Genomic DNA, 20259 nt, shown 5'->3' on the forward strand with positions numbered 1-20259 from the left:
ACTGCACCCTTCTAGACTAAAGAGTTACTCTCTAGGTCTCAATACTTGTATGAAAGTGCATCCAATGCACACATATGATTGTTGCATGTACTGAGCCAAGGTTTGAGAACTACAGCTTGCTTATGGTGATTTTGAGACCTTTCTTTATTACTTCAGTAGAAATTTGTCTGCAGAAATGAATAATTTCAGTTTCCTCCAAATTCATTTAGAGAAGGTTTGAGCATAAACAGTTCTGCAAGTTCGAGAGGCATTTTTTTAGAGCAAAGGTGTCCTCAATAGAGGAGATTTTTAAATAGATCTGTGCTTCGTCTGCATACACAGGAATATGTATCTCTCCTTCCCCAGTTGTATAATTCCATCTCTGATTATACTTACAGGAGCGCTGAGGTTGGTCCGCGTAAGTCCAGGTGCCAGTGAGTTTAGTCGAATATTCATTGGAGATAATTCCGATGCCAAGATCTTGGTCAATCCAGTAAGGGCAGTCTTACTGACACAATAGGGGCCGAAAGTCTGTTACAGTAAAAAAGAAAGAAGCCCAATTTAAACTCACAAGCTGTGATTTCTACACAAAAATGAAACATCAAGCTGCGCAGAGTCAGGATTTCCATTCTGAAATATATATATCAAAGTAATAGAAGGGGAAACATATATATTGGGTCTATGTAACAAGATACTTTGTGAATCAGGTCCCTTGAAACTAAAAATAGATATTACTGACTTACTGAACTTAGAGCCTCATTTAGAGTTTGGTGGAGCAGAACCCCTGCATAAAGTAACAGAGCTCCTGCACTGTCAGATGTGTGGCCCCCATTCTCATTTAGCCAGTGGAGCTATTGGATTTATTCCAGCAACTCTACTTCTCTGTCCCCATCCAGCGCATACATATGCACCACCAGCTGAAACTGAAACAGCATGGCTGACAAAGATTGGTACACCACTCTCAACACCTATGGACCCAAACACAGCAACATCCTCTCCATAACCATCAAGAATCTCAACAATTTCATCACCTCCTGCACTGACTCCCTGGCCACCCTCAAACACAAAAGTACAACAAATTCCAGACCCCAGGCCAGTTGGTACAGAGAGGGGAACTCAGACTGATGAAATGTCATGGCAAACAACTGGAGCCCAAATGGAGAATGAGCCAAGACAGTGTACAAAGGAGCACATCCTAATCCACCCTGTGACACTAATACCAAGTGATCCGGACCACCAAATGTGCCACTCTGGTGTACTGCATCAATGCCAGCACCAACAGAAGCAAATAAATCTTTTCATTGCAGAAGATTTCACCTCACCATCGGCCCCCTCCAACTCAATCACACCCTCACAGGACCTATGCAACATTCTCTTTCAATTCTTCAGCAACAAGATCACCACCATTTACAGCAAATCCAGCACACAACTGAGCCAACAGACCTCGCCAAACACCTCCTGATCGTATCCAAAGAACCAATACTAATCACATGGCCTGTCATCACCTCAGAAGAAATGGCTGCCACCATAAAGTACATCCACTTAGGGGCCCCATCGGACCCCTGTCCCAACTATGCCTACTCCAAAGGACTGCAACCCATCAGCACCATTCTAACACCCATTCTAAATGGCCCCACCTCTTCTGCAACCTTTCCAGATGCTTGAAAATCGCACACAACTGTCTTCCCTTCGTTGAAGAAACTATCTGGGGACCCTTCAACACTTGCCAATTACAGACCAATTACCCTGCCACCTTTCCTGACCAAAGTCTTAGAGAAAATCATCAGCAGACACCTCACTGAATACCTGAGTGACCACCAACTTCTCAACACCACTCAGTCTGGTTTCAAAACCAACCACAGCATGAAAACTGACCTCATTCCTGCCACAAATGACATAAGGTTGATTCTGGGCAGAAGAGACACAACATCCCTCATCCTCCTAGACCTTCTACAGCATTTGACTCGGTTTCCACCCCATCCTCATCGAAGGCCTGCACAACATCGGAATCCAAGGACATGCACTCTGTTGGATATGCTCCTTCCAGACTAGATGGACCAAATCAGTCAGCCTGGAACTGAACACCTTGGATGCTGCAACCTTATCTATGAAGTTCTGCATAGATCCTCCGTGAGCCTGACCCTCTTCAACACATACGTGATCCCTCTAGCCAACACCTTCCACTCTTACAATATCAATGTCCTTTCCTATGCCGACTAAACAAGCAGCTCATTCTCTCCCATCTGGACAAGACACCCAGTACCCAGATCAAGTTCAGTGCCAGCATGACTGAAACTGAAACTCTCTGGGGACCCTTCAACACTTGCCAATTACAGACCTATCTCCCTGCCACCATTCTTGACTAAAGTCTTAGAGAAAATCATCAGCAGGCACCTCACCGAATACCTCAGTGACCTCCAACTTCTCAACACCACTCAGTCTGGTTTCAAAACCAACCACAGCATAAAAACTGACCTCATTCCTGCCACAAATGACATAAGGTTGATTCTGGACAGAAGAGACAAAACATCCCTCATCCTCCTGGACCTTTTACAGCATTTGACTCAGTTTCCACCCCATCCTCATCGAAGGCCTACACAACATCGGAATTCAAGGACGTGCACTCTGTTAGATATGCTCCTTCCAGACATGAAGGGCCCAATCAGTCAGCCTGGAACTGTACACCTTGGATGCCGCAACCTTATCTACGAAATTCTACAAGGATCCTCCGTGAGCCTGACCCACTTCAACACATACGTGATCCCTCCAGCCAACATCTTCCACTCTTACAATATAAATGTCCTTTCCTATGCCAACAACAAGCAGCTTATTCTCTCCCTTATGGAAAATACACACAGTACCCAGATCAAGTTCAGTGCCAGCATGACTGAAATTGCCCACTGGATGAAGACAAACTGTCAAAAGCTGAACACCGACAAGACCAAAATCATGATCTTCGGGAAGAGCACAATACAGTGAGGCTCCACCTGGATCATCATTGACAGCAAACAACATAACCACCCAAGTCAATGCCATCATCTCCTGATGCTTCCCTACCCTGAAGATGATTTTCAAATGGCTCCCAATCAGCACCCAGAAACCCGTCACGTATGCCCTAGTCACAAGCAAAGTGGACTATGGAAACATTCTCTATGCAGGGATCAACAAAAAACTCACCAGAAGTCTGTAGACCATTCTGAACTCAATGGCCAGAATCACTCTCAACCTCCCATGCCACACTCACGTCACACCACACCTGAAGGAGCTCCGCTGGCTCCCCATTCACAAACGAGCACAATTTAAACTCCTCACTCCTTTTCTGAGGCACTACTTAACATTGGCCTGGCAAACCACAGCAATCATGTCTGATTTCGCCAATCTTCCAGACACCTCTCATGTGGACTCCTACTTCCACAAATGTCACTCATTCATAAAACCAGAGCTGTCAATCAATCCTTTGCCAATATTGCTCCTATAGTGTGGAATGATCTGTTGCTACATAGAAGAGCCTCCTCCTTACTTCTTGAAATAAACAAGAATCTGAAGACCCTGCATTTTGAGACCTGCTCAGTGTCATAACATAATATACCACCTGCAGCATCCAGGGCACAAGTATTCTAGTATTCATGTTTGTCTTTTACTCCTGTACAATTTCAACTGCCTTTTTTTCTGTGTGGCTCAGGTATATATTGGAGGGATTGTATGTTATTATATGTGGTACCATAATACTGTATGTATATCCTATCCAGAACATTAGATAAAATAAACATCCTCATTCATAAGGAGTGATGTATATTGCCGTTATATCATCTACTTTTATATTGTATTTCACTATATAATTTTTTGGCATGTACTCACAATTTAGGTGTAGACTAAATAAGTGAGTATAATGTACGTATGCTCCTCACCCTAGCACTAGCCCTAACTCAAGCCCTAATCCTACCAACAGCTCTAAAGCTGACCATAGCCCTAATCTAACTCTCCTAAATTTAGCCCTATGTCTAGCTATAAATGTAACCCTACCTCTAATGTTAACCCTAGCCCAAAGCCCTAGTAAAAACACTTTTTATCCTTGAATGGTCCCTCAGGGTCCCGCCTGCTGTATCTGGGGGGGGTTAAGGGTGGCCCTACCCTGCCCCCTTTTCTTTTTTTTTACTTTATATAGGACTCAGTTTCAAGCTGAGTCCCAAGATGGCTGCCAACACTTCCTGGTTGAAGTGTTAGCAGCCAATAAAATTTTATTAGGATTTGCGAGTCCACTGCAAGGACTCACATCACCAGATAGATATATTTTTTAAATATAGATATCTCAAAAACTACTGAGTGGATTTACACCAAATCACAAAAAGCACACTTTCTGTCCCAACGAGCTTTCTTCCAAATGTGTTGTAATTTCGTTCAACAGTCCTGGCTGTTAAAAAATGAAGAATCCCATAGACCTAAAATGGAGAACAGCATTTTGGGATCCATCTATTTTCTCGGCCCCCGCTAGACGGATCACCCCAAAACTTTCAACACAGTACCTAAACCAAAAGGGGACGTTTTTTGACAGTTAGTGGAGATTCGTCAAGCAGTGCCAAAATAAAAAACGCTTTTCTTATGTAAACTTTGGACCTAATTATAACTACCTACTGGCGCTTGCCAGTAGGTAATATATTTATATATATATACATAAATAAAAAAATAAAAAACTTTATTACAAAACCAATCACAGCAAAACAAGATTCAAATATAGAGATATTGAGTATGAGAACCTCATCAAAAAACTGGGTAACAACAAGGATATCATCATCAAAAAATCCGACAAGGGCGGAAATGTTGTCATCTGGCCGTGCAAAGAGTATATTGAGGAGGCTTACAAACAACTGTCGGACTCGGATTGTTATGGTACCAGTAACATAGTGGAATATGATAAGGCAAAGGAGAGTTTGAAAAAAGACCTAATGAATTGGAAAAGAAAAGGACTGATATCTAACCAGGAATTCAAATTCATGATGAATGAATTTCCAATAATTCCTACATTATACCTTATCCCAAAAATTCATAAGGGAACTTGTCCAGTACCTGGTAGACCCATTATCTCTGCAATAGGTGGTATGAGCGAACAGATTTTACAATATGTAGACTATTTTTTACAAATGCATGTACAAACTCTCCCATCGTATGTCAAGGATACTAGTGACTTTCTTGAAAAAATCACGCATATAATATGGGAAGAGAACTTTTCGCTCATTACCATGGACATTGAAGCATTGTATACCAGTATAAATCATGAAAGGGGGGTGAATGCTGTCAAACATTATCTAGACACTCGATCTCTTATTTTTCACAATCACAATGAGATGCTTATTCAAATGATCAAATGGTGCCTTTATAACAATTTCTTTATGTTTGATAACAAACTATTTTGCCAAAAACGAGGCGTGGCTATGGGAGCCTGCTTCTCTCCCAGTTATGCGTGTTTACACGTAGGCTGGTGGGAGGAGCAGGTTCTCAGGGGTTCGCTGGGTTCCAAATATGACAGCAATGTGGTATATTGGCTAAGATACATTGATGACGTGTTCCTGGTATGGAGGGGGGACACAAACAGTGCGTTATTATTCATCAATGAACTTAACAACAACAATTTAAATCTCAAATTTACTTCTCATATTAGCCAAACACAAGTTTCCTTTTTAGATACCACTATTTATGTTTCAGGCAACAAGTTGGAATCTACATTATTCAGGAAACCCACCGCAGGTAATTCCACTTTACATGCGACCAGTTCCCATCCTGGCCACCTCATTAGAAGTATCCCCTATGGGGAACTAATAAGACTTAAAAGAATTTGTAGTACGGAAATGAAGTTAACAAAATGTACCCAAGAGGCGCTAGCCAGATTTAAAGCAAGAGGCTATAGTGATTCCATCCTTAAACAAGCTAGTGACAAGGCTGCATTAAAAACTAGAGAGTCACTTTTGTGCCAGGTCAACAGGTCCTGTGATACAAGACACAAAGGAGATGAGGAGAATGCTCCGCGTCTTATAATGACTTTCAATAGGCAACATAGACAATTGAGGGCTATCATTAACAAAAATTGGCCCATTTTGAAAACAGATGGTGTGCTGGCGCCCTTTTTATCAGATAAATCGTCTATAACTTATAGACGTGCTGTTTCCATGAGAAGCCAGCTAGTCAAAAGTAGCCCAGAAATTGTATCTAGCAATACCTGGCTACAACCAAAGAAAGCCTTTTACAAATGCACATCTTGTAGAGCGTGCAAATTTGGGACCAATCGCACCACTTACAATACCCCCTTCAGTTCCAAGGAAACACCAATTGAAGAGCATTTCACATGCCGAACTGAATATGCTGTTTATGTCCTCACTTGTACCTGTGACCTATCATACATAGGTAGCACTAAACTTCAAGTACGTACCCGTATCCTTCAGCACTTGAGAGCAATTGTGAATAATGACACCACTTATCCTGTGGCTCGTCACTTCAAAGACAAACACAACAATGACTTGAAATGTCTCAGTTACTATGTAATTGATGCCGTCCCCAAACTATGCCGGGGAGGCAATAGGGAAAGGCTACTTAGGCAATTAGAAAGCCGCCTAATATTAGAACTGGATACTAAGGCCCCTTATGGCTTAAATACCACTGAGGATATGTACACCTACCTATAAAGTTTTTTGAAAGCTTGTTGAAAAAAGTGTTTTAAAAATAAGTCTTTTGAAAAAGTTTTTTGAAAAAGATTTTTGAATATATTTTCTATTCATTCTTAGCCTCTGAGATGTTTCGCTCCTCCTTTCTGATACAGTGTTGGTGTTTGCCCACTTTGTGTATTCGTGTACTTATATGTGTATGAGCAGGATCCATTTTAGTTATGCTGATCTACTTTTGGATATTATACACATCATGTTTGTGATCTCCCCCCTCTGTTTATTGCAGTTTCCATTGATCTAATTTATTCTTGGTTACTGCATATATATATATATATTTTTTTTTTCTTTTTTATTTCTCTTATTTTTCATATAATATTTTTTTTCGATGCACATAGGCAATTTTTGCACATTCTTCCAGCACTTTAGAATACGCACTAACATGTATTTTTTAATACTAGTGGCGTATCACAATTACTAATTTTATATGATAACCACAATATGGTCTTGGCAATTTTGAACACTTGAGGGGTTAATTATTTTATACACTTTTTCTTGTTTTATGGGTTATTTTAACCATGGAGTAGAGCCTCTTTCTGCGACACTTCTTTTTATATATTCAGACGGGTTCTGTTGGACATCTTGGTCTGGGTTGTGACCACATACAAAAGATTTAATTACACCAAAGGTACCTATCGCATTCATGCTGATATTTTAGGAACATTAAAGTATACATTGTATTGTATTGTATTTATACTGTGATATATTTATGTATTTATTTATTTATTTATACGTAAAAATGTATTTAAATGTATATTTATTTATTTATTTATGAAGATGCATTGAAACAATTTCTTCGTCATTAAGGTGTTGTTAAAAACATTATTATAATTACCCAGCAGTTAGATTTGTGTCCACGTTGGGAGCTACTACCATGTCTGTTTTCTATATACATTACTCAGAATGCCGCAGTCTGGTCTCCATGTCTATTGATCACGTGATACTGGGTTTGAGAGAAAAAAATCATTTAAAATGAATTTCTCCCGCTATGGCGACTTTATGTGAACAAGGCCGACGGTTCGGCCGAAACGCGTCATGACTAACAGCAGAGAGAACTAAAAATAAATTTTACTTTGCCACCAAGAGGAGTTTGCGTCGTTCCTGATGGAGTGATTGTTTGTAACGTTTATACATGTATATATATATATATATATATATATATATCTATATAAGTAATATAGGCAACAAACAATATGTTATTGACAAAATAAACAAATAATAAGTGAAGTGATATATTTAAACAATATTAGGTAAAGTATTGTCATCTGGGATTAATAGTTATACCATTCTCACTTCAGTTTATGCAACAGTAGAGAAAGGGTAGTATTTCTGGGTGGTTAAATTTCCTATTCCCACTCCAAAAATGGTCAACAGTAGGGAAACTATTGGACTAAGGAGTGGTAAGATTTCCTATTCCCACTCCAGTCTGTCCAACAGTTGAGAAAGCGTTGGACTTTGGAGTGGTTACATTTACTTTTCCCTCTCCAGTCTGTACAACAGTAGGGAAAGCGTTGGACGTCAGAGGGGTAAGATTTGCTATTCCCACTCCAGTCTGTGCAACAGTAGGGGAAGTGTTGCACTTCAGAGGGGTAAGATTTACTATTCCCACTCCAGTCTGTACAACAGTAGGGAAAGCATTGCACTTCAGAGGGATTAAATGTATTATTCCCACACCAGTCTGTGCAACAGTAGAGAAAGCGCTGGACTTCGGAGTGGTAAGATTTACTATTCTCACTCCAGTTTGTGCAACAGTAGGGAAAGTGTTGGACTTCGAAGGGGTTAAATTTACTATTCACTAGTCCTACTCCAGTCTAAGCAACAGTGGGAAAAGTACTTCACTTCAAACACATTACATATTTGAATAACCCTACTAACATAAAATTCTTAATATGAACATTATTGAATAGCACATATATATGTATATACATATATATATATATACAATTAATCAATGTACATGATTATTGAAACAATGTAATAATTATTAATTTTAAAAAAAATGTATTTATTAATTAACTTCCCAAACCGTACCACTACAAAACTAGTAGTCCACACTTAAAATATAACTAAGAGAAAGAAGTATAACACAATTCACATAATTGCTAATCTTTAAAATATTTAACTATTAATACATTTTTATGTCCCAACTTATACCCAGACAAACCTAGCAACCCACAACTAAAATATTACTAAAATAAATCAGTATTGCATAATGAACATAAATAAGTATTAATTACATAATTAATAAATAATTGTTAATTAATTATTACTTAACTTCCCACCATATGGGGCGGATTATGATGGCGGTCGGTTAGACTGCCGTCCGCTGTTGCAGAAGTCAGTAGTCCGCCCAAACAAGCATGCCACGGTCTGACTGCCGCATTTCAATATGACGGGCGAGCTGTCGGTCAGAAAGGGCTCCATATCACGGTGACTTGTGCTGCGGACAACAAAAAGGGACACAGTACAAGCCACCATGGTACAGAGCACCCCCTGCACGTCCATGGACCGTGTGCAATGCACCATGTCGTGCATGGCACACAGTGCATGGAGGTGACTGGGGACACTATATGTGCCCCTAGGGCCACTTTACAGTGACCCTGGGACCCTGTTTGGGGGCCCCATATCCCTTTCCGATAGCCTTGTCATGGGGGTCTTCCCGCCATGTAAAGGCTGTCGCAAAGGGTTATTGTAATCCCGATGGCAGTGCCTGACTCAGCACTGCCGCCAATCAGGGACATGATTCCGACCACTGCCCTGGCGGGATCTCAGATCCTGTCAGAGGCAGGCAGAGGTCTTCCCTCTGACCGCTGTGTCTCCAACCGCTGAAATTGTAATCCACCACGCCTGTTGGTGTGCGGTCCGACCGTCATTGCAATCAGGCCCTATATCCCTACAAATCCATCAGCCTTCAAATAAAATATAACTAAAAAATATGCCTATTACACCATTTACATAATTCATAATCAATTCAATTAAAAATAATAATCAATTAAAAATTCTTTTTTAATTAAATATTACTGGATTTTCTTCCCACCCAATACCCCTGCAGACCTAGCAACCACTAGAACACTATAAATTACTATTAGCAATTAAATTACAAATTAAAAAATCACTAACAATTTAATAGTATACTAGAAAATATTATTAACAATTATACGAATAATAATAACACATAACTTCAATATACAATCTAAAACACATTATGATAATTAAAAAATTATATTTTTCTACGACTATAATATTGAAAACGATATTAACAACAACGATATACTTGACAACGATATTCATTACCCGGAAAATAAATCATATCCTTGACAAAGCTATTTGTGCATCACGCTATTTTTGTATCACAATATTTTTCCCCGATATATTCACAACTCAATATTTTTAGCAAATTCCCTTTGCTGGTTGCTTCTGCCTGGTATACTGAGGGTTTTTTAGTGCCCCTCACCACATCCTAATAGGTCCTCTGAGGCTTAGAAGTCTACTCCTGTGGTTGCTTGGGCACCTGGAAAAAGTTTGGAAGCTTTTGTGGAAATGTTTGAAAACTTTTGCACCAGAGCTCCAGAGCCAAGGGGACTTACCGTGAAAAGCACTTGACGGACAGTTACATGGCATCGGATACAATTTCAGATTAATCCCCTCTGAAAGGCTCCTGCTTAACTCTCTGTTTTGGGAATTATAAAATGTTTAAAGCAAAAATTAAAAAAGCTCCCCAGTATTAATGGGACTAATCTGTGGCGGGTATCCGCCAAAAGTCCCTCAGCTGTGCATACAATTTAACATTTTCCCCATGGAGAGACAGCATTGTCTTAAAAAAAATTACACATTTCCTTTTTTGAATTAGGGCTTTGAATTTTATTTTAACTTTTTGACTTCCAAACATTCAGAGGAACAAAGCCATCACTGTGGCCCTTTAATTTCGCCTAGGTTCTAATTGTGGTGTTGTGGGCACTGGGCCACATGCTACCAATGATGACGCAGACGCATTGCAGTAGAGTAGTGGAACTGGCCCAAGGCACGTGCACCTGGCCCCTTTTATTTGCAGGGTCACCTGACCGGTGACGCCTGTGATTGATGGGTGTAAAGTGTCGGGTACAAACAGGCTGAACACTAGAACGTGTCCAGCAGGAAACTACATCCCTCCCAAACTTTAATGAAAAAGAAACAAACAAAAGTCCAACCTATAAGGAAAAACAAATATGCAATACTCAGCACCAAACAAGTCTCTTCAGGCCATCTGCCAGGCAGCTCTGGAGCTCTGGACCGCATGGTCAGGATGCTTTAGTCCACCTTGGCAATGTAGTTCAGACCGGCCTGGTATCGCAGTGTGGAAGTGTATTTACATAGTTCTACTAACAGTGCATCTGGAGTAGTGGTGGAGTCCACTTTGGAGATCTTGCAGGCGCTCAGGTTCCGGTGGACGACAAACCTACAGCTATTGAGGATGACCTTGGTGGATGAGACCATTCCTTGGAGGCGACGTACTTGATGATCTATCCAGTTCCCGATAGCCGAGAAGCTGCAGATTTGCCTCTTGTGCCTGGACTCCCCTCTCACAGGAGTTTCCTGTTGGGCCTACCTGTCGGGCTGTCATGGGACCGCGTGGACTGTGCGGGCTTTGTGTAGGCCGCGTGAAGAAGTCGCTGAGGAACTGCCAACAGGACCACAGCCAAGTCGCTCATGTAGCCGAAGAGGGTGGTGTCTCAGTCTGGGTGTTCTCGCCATCAGGACTCAGGTTCTATGCCTTCCTACGGTGGTTTTTTCGGTGACCAGTCTTCATCTGTGACCTCCATGCTTCCCGGTGCCTGTCATGGAGCTATCGCCGATGCATCTCTCCTATCTGGATTCCCCTCTCACAGGAATTCCGTTGAGGTCCTTGCCCCTGGATTGCCACGTGACCGCGTGGGCTGTGCGGGCCTTTCGTAGGCCATGAGGGGTCGCTACAGAACTCCCAACTGGGCCACGGCCAAGCCTTGTGTAACCCCAAGGGTGGATGGTCCAATGGTCGGGAACGCTCTTCTTCGGCAGGCTTCCGGTTTACGGGGACACACAGAAAGTTCCTGGTTGGCAAGCGTCCCGCAGCGCCGGGAGTGCCTCGTTGAACTCAGGCTGTCTCAAGTGGTTGGATCCACTCTGGTGGTATGATGCTCCTATGATGTTCTGGGTGATGGTGCACTTGGATGATGAACATGGTAACTTTCCTTCAGTTAGGCAAACAGGCAGCAATATCTTGCTTTCGGTGACCTCATGGATTCAGGAGGACTGGAGGGACTTTGTGACCACTTGCAGTTGTCTTCCAGCAGGTGCACTTGCTAGGTGTGGTGCTATCGATGCCACACAGCCGCTGACAGGTGAGAGGACGGTCGAACTGTGAAGCGTGGGGCCTAGACGCAGATCGCGCTTGCGAGCAGCTTACGGTTGGTCCTCCCGCAAACCTGTCTTCAGTGACGTCTCTGCACCCCGGTGGCTGGCTTGTGCTGATGAACACCTTCTCCAGTGCCGGCACGAGTCCTCTGTCCTGTTGCTCTTCTCCTTTCCTTCTTGCACGCCTGTGGTGGTTGTTTGCCCTGTGGCGTCTTGCCACTCTCCTTCCCTTCTTCACGGAGTGGCCTCATGCCACATGTCTCATGCCTGTGCCACATGGATATCTCGCTAGTCGTGTCCGGTTCTTGGGACGGTCTTTACTTTGCTGCTGACCTGTCACAGGTCTGTCCAGTTGGTAGGAAGTGCTTCTTCTCCTTGAGGACCTCTTGCAGGTCCCTTTCCCTCCTCAGGGGTTTTCACGGTGCTCCTCTGATCTTCACTCGAGGGCGTCGTGCTTGCACCTTGAGGCTGCACCATCATGGCGCTTGATCCTGCCTCTGGGCAGGTGTGATTGGCGGGGTTGGTCACTTCGAGTGACATGCTCCTTCTTGCTTGCGGAGCGATGTGGCATCCGGCCACATGTTGCGTGTCCTTGGAGCACATGTTGCGGTGGCAGCTTTCCACGTGAAGTGTGCGATTCTTCTCTTGCCTGTCTTGGGCCACTGGCGACTCCGTCTTGAGGCAGTGTGAGGGAGGACACTGTGCTGTGTTTGGCCCACTGTGGGGCTTCGCTGCTGTGGTGGAGATGTAGAGGATCTCCCTGCTGCCTCCAGCATTGCTTCTTTTCTGTGGAGATGTCTATCTCTTGGGCGCCTGTCTGTGCTGTCAGGTTCACGACTATGGCTTTCTGCGCACCTCGTGCACTCCATCCTCTTCTGGGGTGCCCTCTTCTGGCACTTGGTGTGCCCCTGTTGTAGCTTGCAGTGGTGTCTGTTCACCACTAGGGGCGAGTGGCTCAATTTCCGCGCTGGCGGTGGCGTCGGGCAGCCGCTAGGGTTGCATGCACTGCACCCCTTCTTCTTGTACTTCATGTGGGGCTTGCTGCCTTCATAGGCTTTGCTGCTCTTTTCTATTTGACGCTGGTGCAGCTTTGGGCTTCTTGGGGCCCTTGGCGAGGTGTGACTGTCTTTCTCCTTTGAAAGTATAGGCAGCCCATTGGGGCATGTGTTGACCTCATCATCAGTCCAGGCCTTGTGTCTTGTGCTGTTCCTGCTGGTGCAGCAGTGGTGGCCTATTGCTACTCGGGGCATGCAGTGCACTCTGCACCCAACTGACTGTTCCTCATCTTTTGGTCTCCCTGCTGGCGTGGAAGCAGAGTGGGGGTGGGGAGCCACTCAGTCAGTGCAGGGGTCGTGGCTACCATACATTTTCGTGTGTATGCCTTGGACATACTCTAGGTTCCTTGTTTTGCTGCTAGTCCCTTTCTGTTAGATACTTAATTGTTTCTTGGCTTGGAGTGACACACCTGTAGCAGTGACAGAGTCATCAGGGGTGCCTTTGCTGGCTCTCACTGTAATTTTCAGGGCGCGGTACAACTAACCACCACTAGGAGGCACTGTAGAACCTTCAGGAGCCTGTAGCAGCTGTCCCAACGCTGCCTGCCATGTGGCTCCCTCAGGCCCTGCAAATGGGGGGCCTCCCCTCTAATCTACAGAGCACGGTGAGAGGGACTTTGCAGGGTTCCTCCACTATGGGTGGGAGTTTGGTTCTTGAATTGCATGGAGTTCTCCGGGTCTGGGCTGACACATTACAGTCACTTTGTGCTGGTGCTAGGTGGCGCGTTGGTCAGACTTCTCCAGTGCCAGATAGGGCCACACACATGCCTGCTTTTGAAATAAATATATATCTATGTTCTGGTGGGTAGGTAGCGTTGGCACGCACTGTGGCTGTTCGTTATTCGGGGTGCGATGCAGGCATGTGGTCACTAGGTGGCGCTGCACTCGGGTCTCGGCAATTTGTAGGTCGTGCCTCGCGTTGCAGCGCATGCGCCGCTCGCTCTGCGAGGCATATTGTAGTAGGCTATGTTGTGGAAGTGCCGTGGAAGCCCCACCCATATTTTTCATTGGCTGGTGGCATTGTCCATGGTAAACACTGGCTTCCGATTCAATATGAGGCTTCGTAGTCCCTCCTTGTTACCGCCCTGTCTCCTTTGGTGACCGCCCATCAGGACTGGATCTTTTACTTGCTGCTTTACACTGTCTCCTTAATTAGTCGGTAAGCACTATATTTTTTTCACAATGGCGACAGCTTATTCTCAAATGTTAGTAGTTAAAACACAGTGATAGATGTGTGGAAATATGGATTTTTCTGATCAGTTATGTCCCCTATCTTGGACCCCAACGGTTTCATGTATGAATCATAAGTACATGTATGTTCCCTCCAGTTCCAGTTATGAAGAAGCAAACACATGTGCGTCCACCGTCAACATGTCCTCTTTCAGATCCGCCATGAATAGGCCGGATATTCCATTCCTAAGTATGAAAGGCCACCGGCTTTATATGGTTCATTTATGCCATTTTACAGTCCAGGCAAGTAGGCCCTGATACTGTCATCGAACTCTTCTTGCCTTCTGCCTCTGAAAGCTCCAGTCTGAGCCTGCATCTGTGACCATGAACTTTGTCTCATTCCCTGCGCGGCTCACGAAGCCTGACATCAGCCTGCTGCCTGCCAAAAACTGTATTTCACCTTCGAAGTTATCTGCTCCGTTCCCTGCCCGATGCATTCCTGTCTAGTAGTTTAAGTAAACATTCTTCCAGCTACCGAGCAAAGGCCCGGCTTCTCTGTCTTTATGCAAGTAATTCATAGCCCTATTACTATGGAAGATTTCCACCCACGCATCTAGTGTAGACACTTAGACGCTTGTACACGTACTAACAGTCAGTATAGTCAGTATAGAATAAGATTCTACTCTAAGAGACCTCTCTTTTGGATAACATAGTTCTTTAAACATAGGATGTTAGATATGATTTGGGATTAGGTTGACTTGACCCTCCAGACTTCTGTCGCCACATGTAGAGCTAAATGTCAAGTCCCCTTCACCCCCTAGTTGCACGTCAATCACACGTCATGCTGCTGCGCGCGCATTTCTGCCAAGTATTTCTGCTGACATTGCAAAATTCTTTCATAAGAACCACCCTATTATGACATCACATCTGATGACGTTCTTTCATCACACCCAGTTACGCCTATTCTTGCTACGCACGAATATATTATCCACACTATCAATTGTTACGCCTCTTGTATTTGCTTCACTGTAATGCCTATTGTATAAAAGTGATTGATTGTCAATAACGTATGTACTTCACTTCCTGAACCTTCGTGGTGATGGAACTTGGAGCAACCGATTATAATCGACCATTGGAATAAAGCCCATTCCGAACCTCTAATACCACGGATTCTGCCTCTTATTTACTGAGCTATTTTATTATGTTTCTGTATCAAATTAAGTCCCGGTAATTAAATTATTTACCACATGAATGGCGCCCGAACAGGGACACTTTCTCATCTCACGCGCCGGCAGTGCGTTGCAGGCCCGGTCTCCTGCCACAGCTGGACGGACAACAACGCGTACCAGCAGGATTTCCTGTATCTCCCTCCGGTCAAGCGGGGGCGACTGAGGCTGCGATCAACACCCAGACGAGGCGGTGAGAAGTGCGAAGTATCCCGACCAGAGCCTAGCTGAGAGAGCAAGATCCGAGGTATACAGAGGCCCACCAGTTTCCGAAGTCCCGAGTCGAGTCCAGTTTCCGAAGTCCCGAGTCGAGTCCAGTTTCCGAAGTGTTCGAGTCGAGTCCAGTCCGGGTCAAGTTCAGTTCAGTTTCCGAGGCCTTCCGTTTCCGAGCTACCCGGTGAGTACCATTACTGGGGAGGCGTTCTGACGTGCACATAGGTTGTGCCGGTCAAGACGGGTTTGGGTACACAAATCCGGTCTGCACTGTTTCAGCAGAGTATCTGTACTGTTTAGCAGTATAACTAGTGTATCAAGTATATAAATTCAGAATAATTCAGTTAAAGTCGAGTATTATGTTTAGTGATTAAGTTTTCCTTAGATCGTCATCATCATTGTTGCTCGGTTAAATGTTAAATGTTAAATTTTTTAAGTACGTTCTGCATATTGTGGTATGAATGACTGTTCATTATTGTGTTTACTGTATTAAGTTTGTTCAAAATCAAGTATCAGATCAGTTTTCAATATGCCGCTCTTTTCGAAATTAAGACAGATCACAACAAGAAAAGGGGTACTCGAAGAAGCCGTTCCTATTCCTCCTAGGGACACTCCAGGGTACTTCATGTATCATAAACATGGCTTAGACGCTATATTATTTCTTGATTTATGGGTAGATTACACCAAGGAATTACCAGAAAGTCAGAGGTGGCCCACAGCTGGGACCTGGGATGCAGAGAGCATCATGAAAGTAGAGGAAGAGTTATGGAAAAGGAAAGTCAGACAGTCACAGAAAGACGCCGTTGAGTTATGGCGTAAAGAATCTCATAGACGTACAGAAAAAGCACTCCGACAGGAAGAGAAAAATAGAGAGAATCCAAATAAAGTCCGAGAAAATCTATTAATTGAAGAAGGTACTCGAGTGAAAACAGAACAAATGGACAGACAAAGAAATGCCCTTATGAATGGGATGTATCCCCTTCTGGCCGAAGGATTACCTAAGGCTACTCCGGAGATACCAAAAGACTTGCCACCCCCATTATTTCCAATAAAGGTACATCCTAAAGGGCATCCTAGAACCGCAGAAGATGTTTTTCTTTCCTCATATTTAGATGACGCAGCTCCCGAGTATGCTAATCCCGCCCCACATAGACCGCCTGCCAGGGAGGTTCAACGCCAAGATCCAGTACCCGTATCTCTACAGCAACAAATCCTGACACAAGTTCCGGCAAGCACATCTGTTTCTACATCTGTTCCTACAGCTACTTCTATAGCTGTGTCCACACCTATAGTTGCTGTGTCGCGTTCAACGAATCCTTTCACGCCCGATACCCCAGATGGGGCTACGGGAGGTGCTACCAACATTTTTTCTACGCCACCCAGAATAAATAAACTTACCTTTCAAGAGTCAGCACATTCACGTACCCCCAAACTCATAAATGCCCGTACGCTTAAGGAACTTCTTGTAGATTGTAGATATGACCCTGTGCCCGGCAAAGAGGACGAAATGATCATGGCATCATTACGTATCAGACGAGCCACAGTGTATTTAGGGAAGTTACCAGGAATGACTGCGCACCTAGATAATATATACCATTTTGTCCAAACAGGGCGAGATTCAGAATGTATTAACAGAGCTATGGAATACCAGAAAGTGGAGATACAGGGGGAACTGTTACGTTTCCTTATAAATTGTGTGATCAGAAATCAAGACCGACCGGGGGTAGACCCGGAAGCAATGCAAATTCTTACCAGATGGAGCCAGAATATATCAGAAGGGAGACATGATAAGCAAAATTGTATAATAGCCATGTGCCGAAAGATCCGTAAAGAAATAGAACGCCTACACGAAGAAAGATTAGCGGTAGACCAGTTCGAACAAAGCGAGGAGGAAGGATCAGGACCGCCCACAGGACAGTCAGACACCATAGCCTATGTAGGTAGAGGAAGATCTTGTAATAGTACTAGATGTCTTATTGACCCGATACGTTCGATATGTCCAGATAAAAACAGGAATTCCCTAACACCTATAATTAATATAAGGTCTAACGAGCATTCATTCCAAGCCGCTGACAAATTACTCCGAGAACGAAGGGGTTATCATTTTCTCGATTCTATGGATGAACATGAATTAGCCAGGTCAGCCGTCCATTGGGTTGACAGTCCCGGAAAGTATGGTGATGATACAGTAGCACACACATTTTTGAATCTCACCCCAGATGAACAGCGTTTAGCTGGGATTTATATGATTCAACAACTCCTTATACTATATCAGAGTCAGCATTCGGATCCTGGTCCCTTGCCTGATATATTGACTGAATTACTCATGAATAGATGGAGAGGTTCAGGTACTAAATTAATTAAAGAAATACTAGAATCAAGAAAACAGTACATTCTTTTCGTATGCTCCGACCATGTCTCACTGCCCATCAAGGAAAGAACCACGTATTACATGGACAGACAGAATCCCTTACGAGAAGTGCACCCAATAAAAGGCGAGGACAATGAGTTTAAACGCGTATTTGTATATACGCCCATATCGAAAATAGAATTGTTAGAAATGAAGAAAGTGGTACCCAGTCATGACAAAGACCCAGCGGGTTTCCACCGAGAAATTAAAGACATGTTACTCATGGGAGAGTATACCTATCCCGACATTATGACAATATTAAAGGTATTAATGCCTGCTGGCATTTATGAAAAACTCAAGGAAAAGGAGTGGGAGGTAGGCGACCAAAAGATAGAATGGTCAGCATTAGAAGCAGAAGAAAAGGCCCGAACTGCAGGAGCAGGACTGGGGGATAAAACTAAAGCACTACCAGGTTTACTAGTACAGGTACTGCCACGCTTATTAACTACGAAAAAGGAAGATTGGGGTACAATTTCAGCCTGTAAACAGAAGCAAGATGAAGACACTAGTGATTTCTATGCCCGATTTGAAAAATGTTTTGGTATAAATAGTGGCATAAAAGCAAGTAGCGAATCATACCCACATCTGTTTGTGACAAAATTAGTAGAAAATTCCTTGCCTCAAGTGAAGAATAGAGTATTAAAATTCGAGAGTACCTGGCAAGGTAACACTCCATCACAAATGTTACAAATGCTACAGTACCATCACAATAGAATTAGAGAGGAACAAGAACATGAACAAAGACGCATGAAAGACACGAAAATGAAAATGCTAGTCTCCCAGACAGTTCCAGCTGAAGGACATAAAAAGGGTACGACACATTCCGGTGATTCAACAGGACCTGTAAAGGGGACATGCAACTATTGTAAAAAGCCAGGTCATTACGTACACGATTGTCCAGTTTTGAAACATAATATCGCCATAGGTAATACAAAAGAAAGACCACGGCCATCCAGACAGGATCAGAATGAACAAGGAGCCCCGCAGCATGCACAGTCCATGCCAGCTCCACCACAGTCTATACAGTTTGTGCCAGCTGCACCAGCGCTGCCTGTTGCTGCCACACAAACCACGACACGACAACTGTACCAGACCGCACAGTACGACTATCCTGATTATCAGCGATACGCATGAACAAGCCTAGAGAGGGAAGTTGACTTACCCCTTATCGAGGTCCCTGTAGACCAAGAAGGACCTTATGTACATAGTGAATTATTAGGCCAAGACAGAAAATTTTTACTCGATACAGGGGCAAGTCGAACAACTATAAAACGTAGTGAAGTTCCAGGGGTACCCCTCTCAGGCTCACAGAATATTTCCCTTGGTTTTTCAGGAAAACCTATTGTTAATGAAGTGTCACAGCCTCTTCCACTTACAATAGGACCTTTGACCCGAACTACAGATTTACTGCTTACTAAATCATGTCCAGAAAACTTGTTAGGTATAAAAACACTGAAAGCTCTAGGAGCTATAATATGTTGTTCTCCGGAAGGAGTAAGATTGTTTTTACGAGATTTTAAAGGTCACTATGTGTCTAGAGACATGGATCCCCGACTGCAGACTTTACCTACACATCTATGGGCACAAGGCCCTACTGATGTTGGTTGCATGAATATTACACCATATCGAGTCACACTAAAGGCAGGAGTGGTACTACCACGAATAAGACAATACAAGTTACCACCAGATGCTGTAGTGGCTTTACTGCAAATCATTGACGAGCTTATTGCCCAAGGAGTGGTTGTGGAAACAGACTCCAATATATGTAATTCACCGATAATTCCGATTCTTAAACGAACAGATCCGAAGGCCCCGCCAGTATATCGATTGGTTATTGATCTGCGCGAATTAAACAAATGCATTGTGCCACAATTCCCTGTGGTCCCAGATATCTCGTCATTACTGACAGCTATTGATTCCGAAGCAACATGCTTTACTGTAATTGATCTCAAGAATGCTTTTTTCAGCGTCCCAATAGATCCGGAAAGCCAATATTTGTTCGGATTTAGTTTAAATGGACGTAGTTTTAAATTCTCCCGCGCACCTCAAGGATTTACGGAAAGCCCCAGCGTCTATAGCCAAGCACTGAAACGAGAACTCGACAGTATCCACATGCCAGTTAACAC

The 20259-nt window shown here is 43.5% G+C and overlaps 1 protein-coding gene across 3 annotated transcripts in view; it reads right to left on the bottom strand.

The window, feature by feature from the left end:
• Positions 1 to 20259, bottom strand: part of LOC146786070 (dehydrogenase/reductase SDR family member 4-like) — a 227943-nt gene that overhangs the window by 42080 nt on the left and 165604 nt on the right. For all 3 annotated transcript variants that reach the window (XM_085635496.1, XM_085635497.1, XM_085635498.1), the window contains one exon: positions 376 to 510. In XM_085635496.1, the coding sequence (XP_085491622.1) occupies positions 376 to 510 (135 nt within the window). The remainder of the gene's footprint in view (positions 1 to 375; positions 511 to 20259) is intronic.

The sequence above is a fragment of the Triturus cristatus genome, chromosome 11, assembly GCF_964204655.1.
Source record: "Triturus cristatus chromosome 11, aTriCri1.1, whole genome shotgun sequence".
Classification (NCBI taxonomy): Eukaryota; Metazoa; Chordata; class Amphibia; order Caudata; family Salamandridae; genus Triturus; species Triturus cristatus.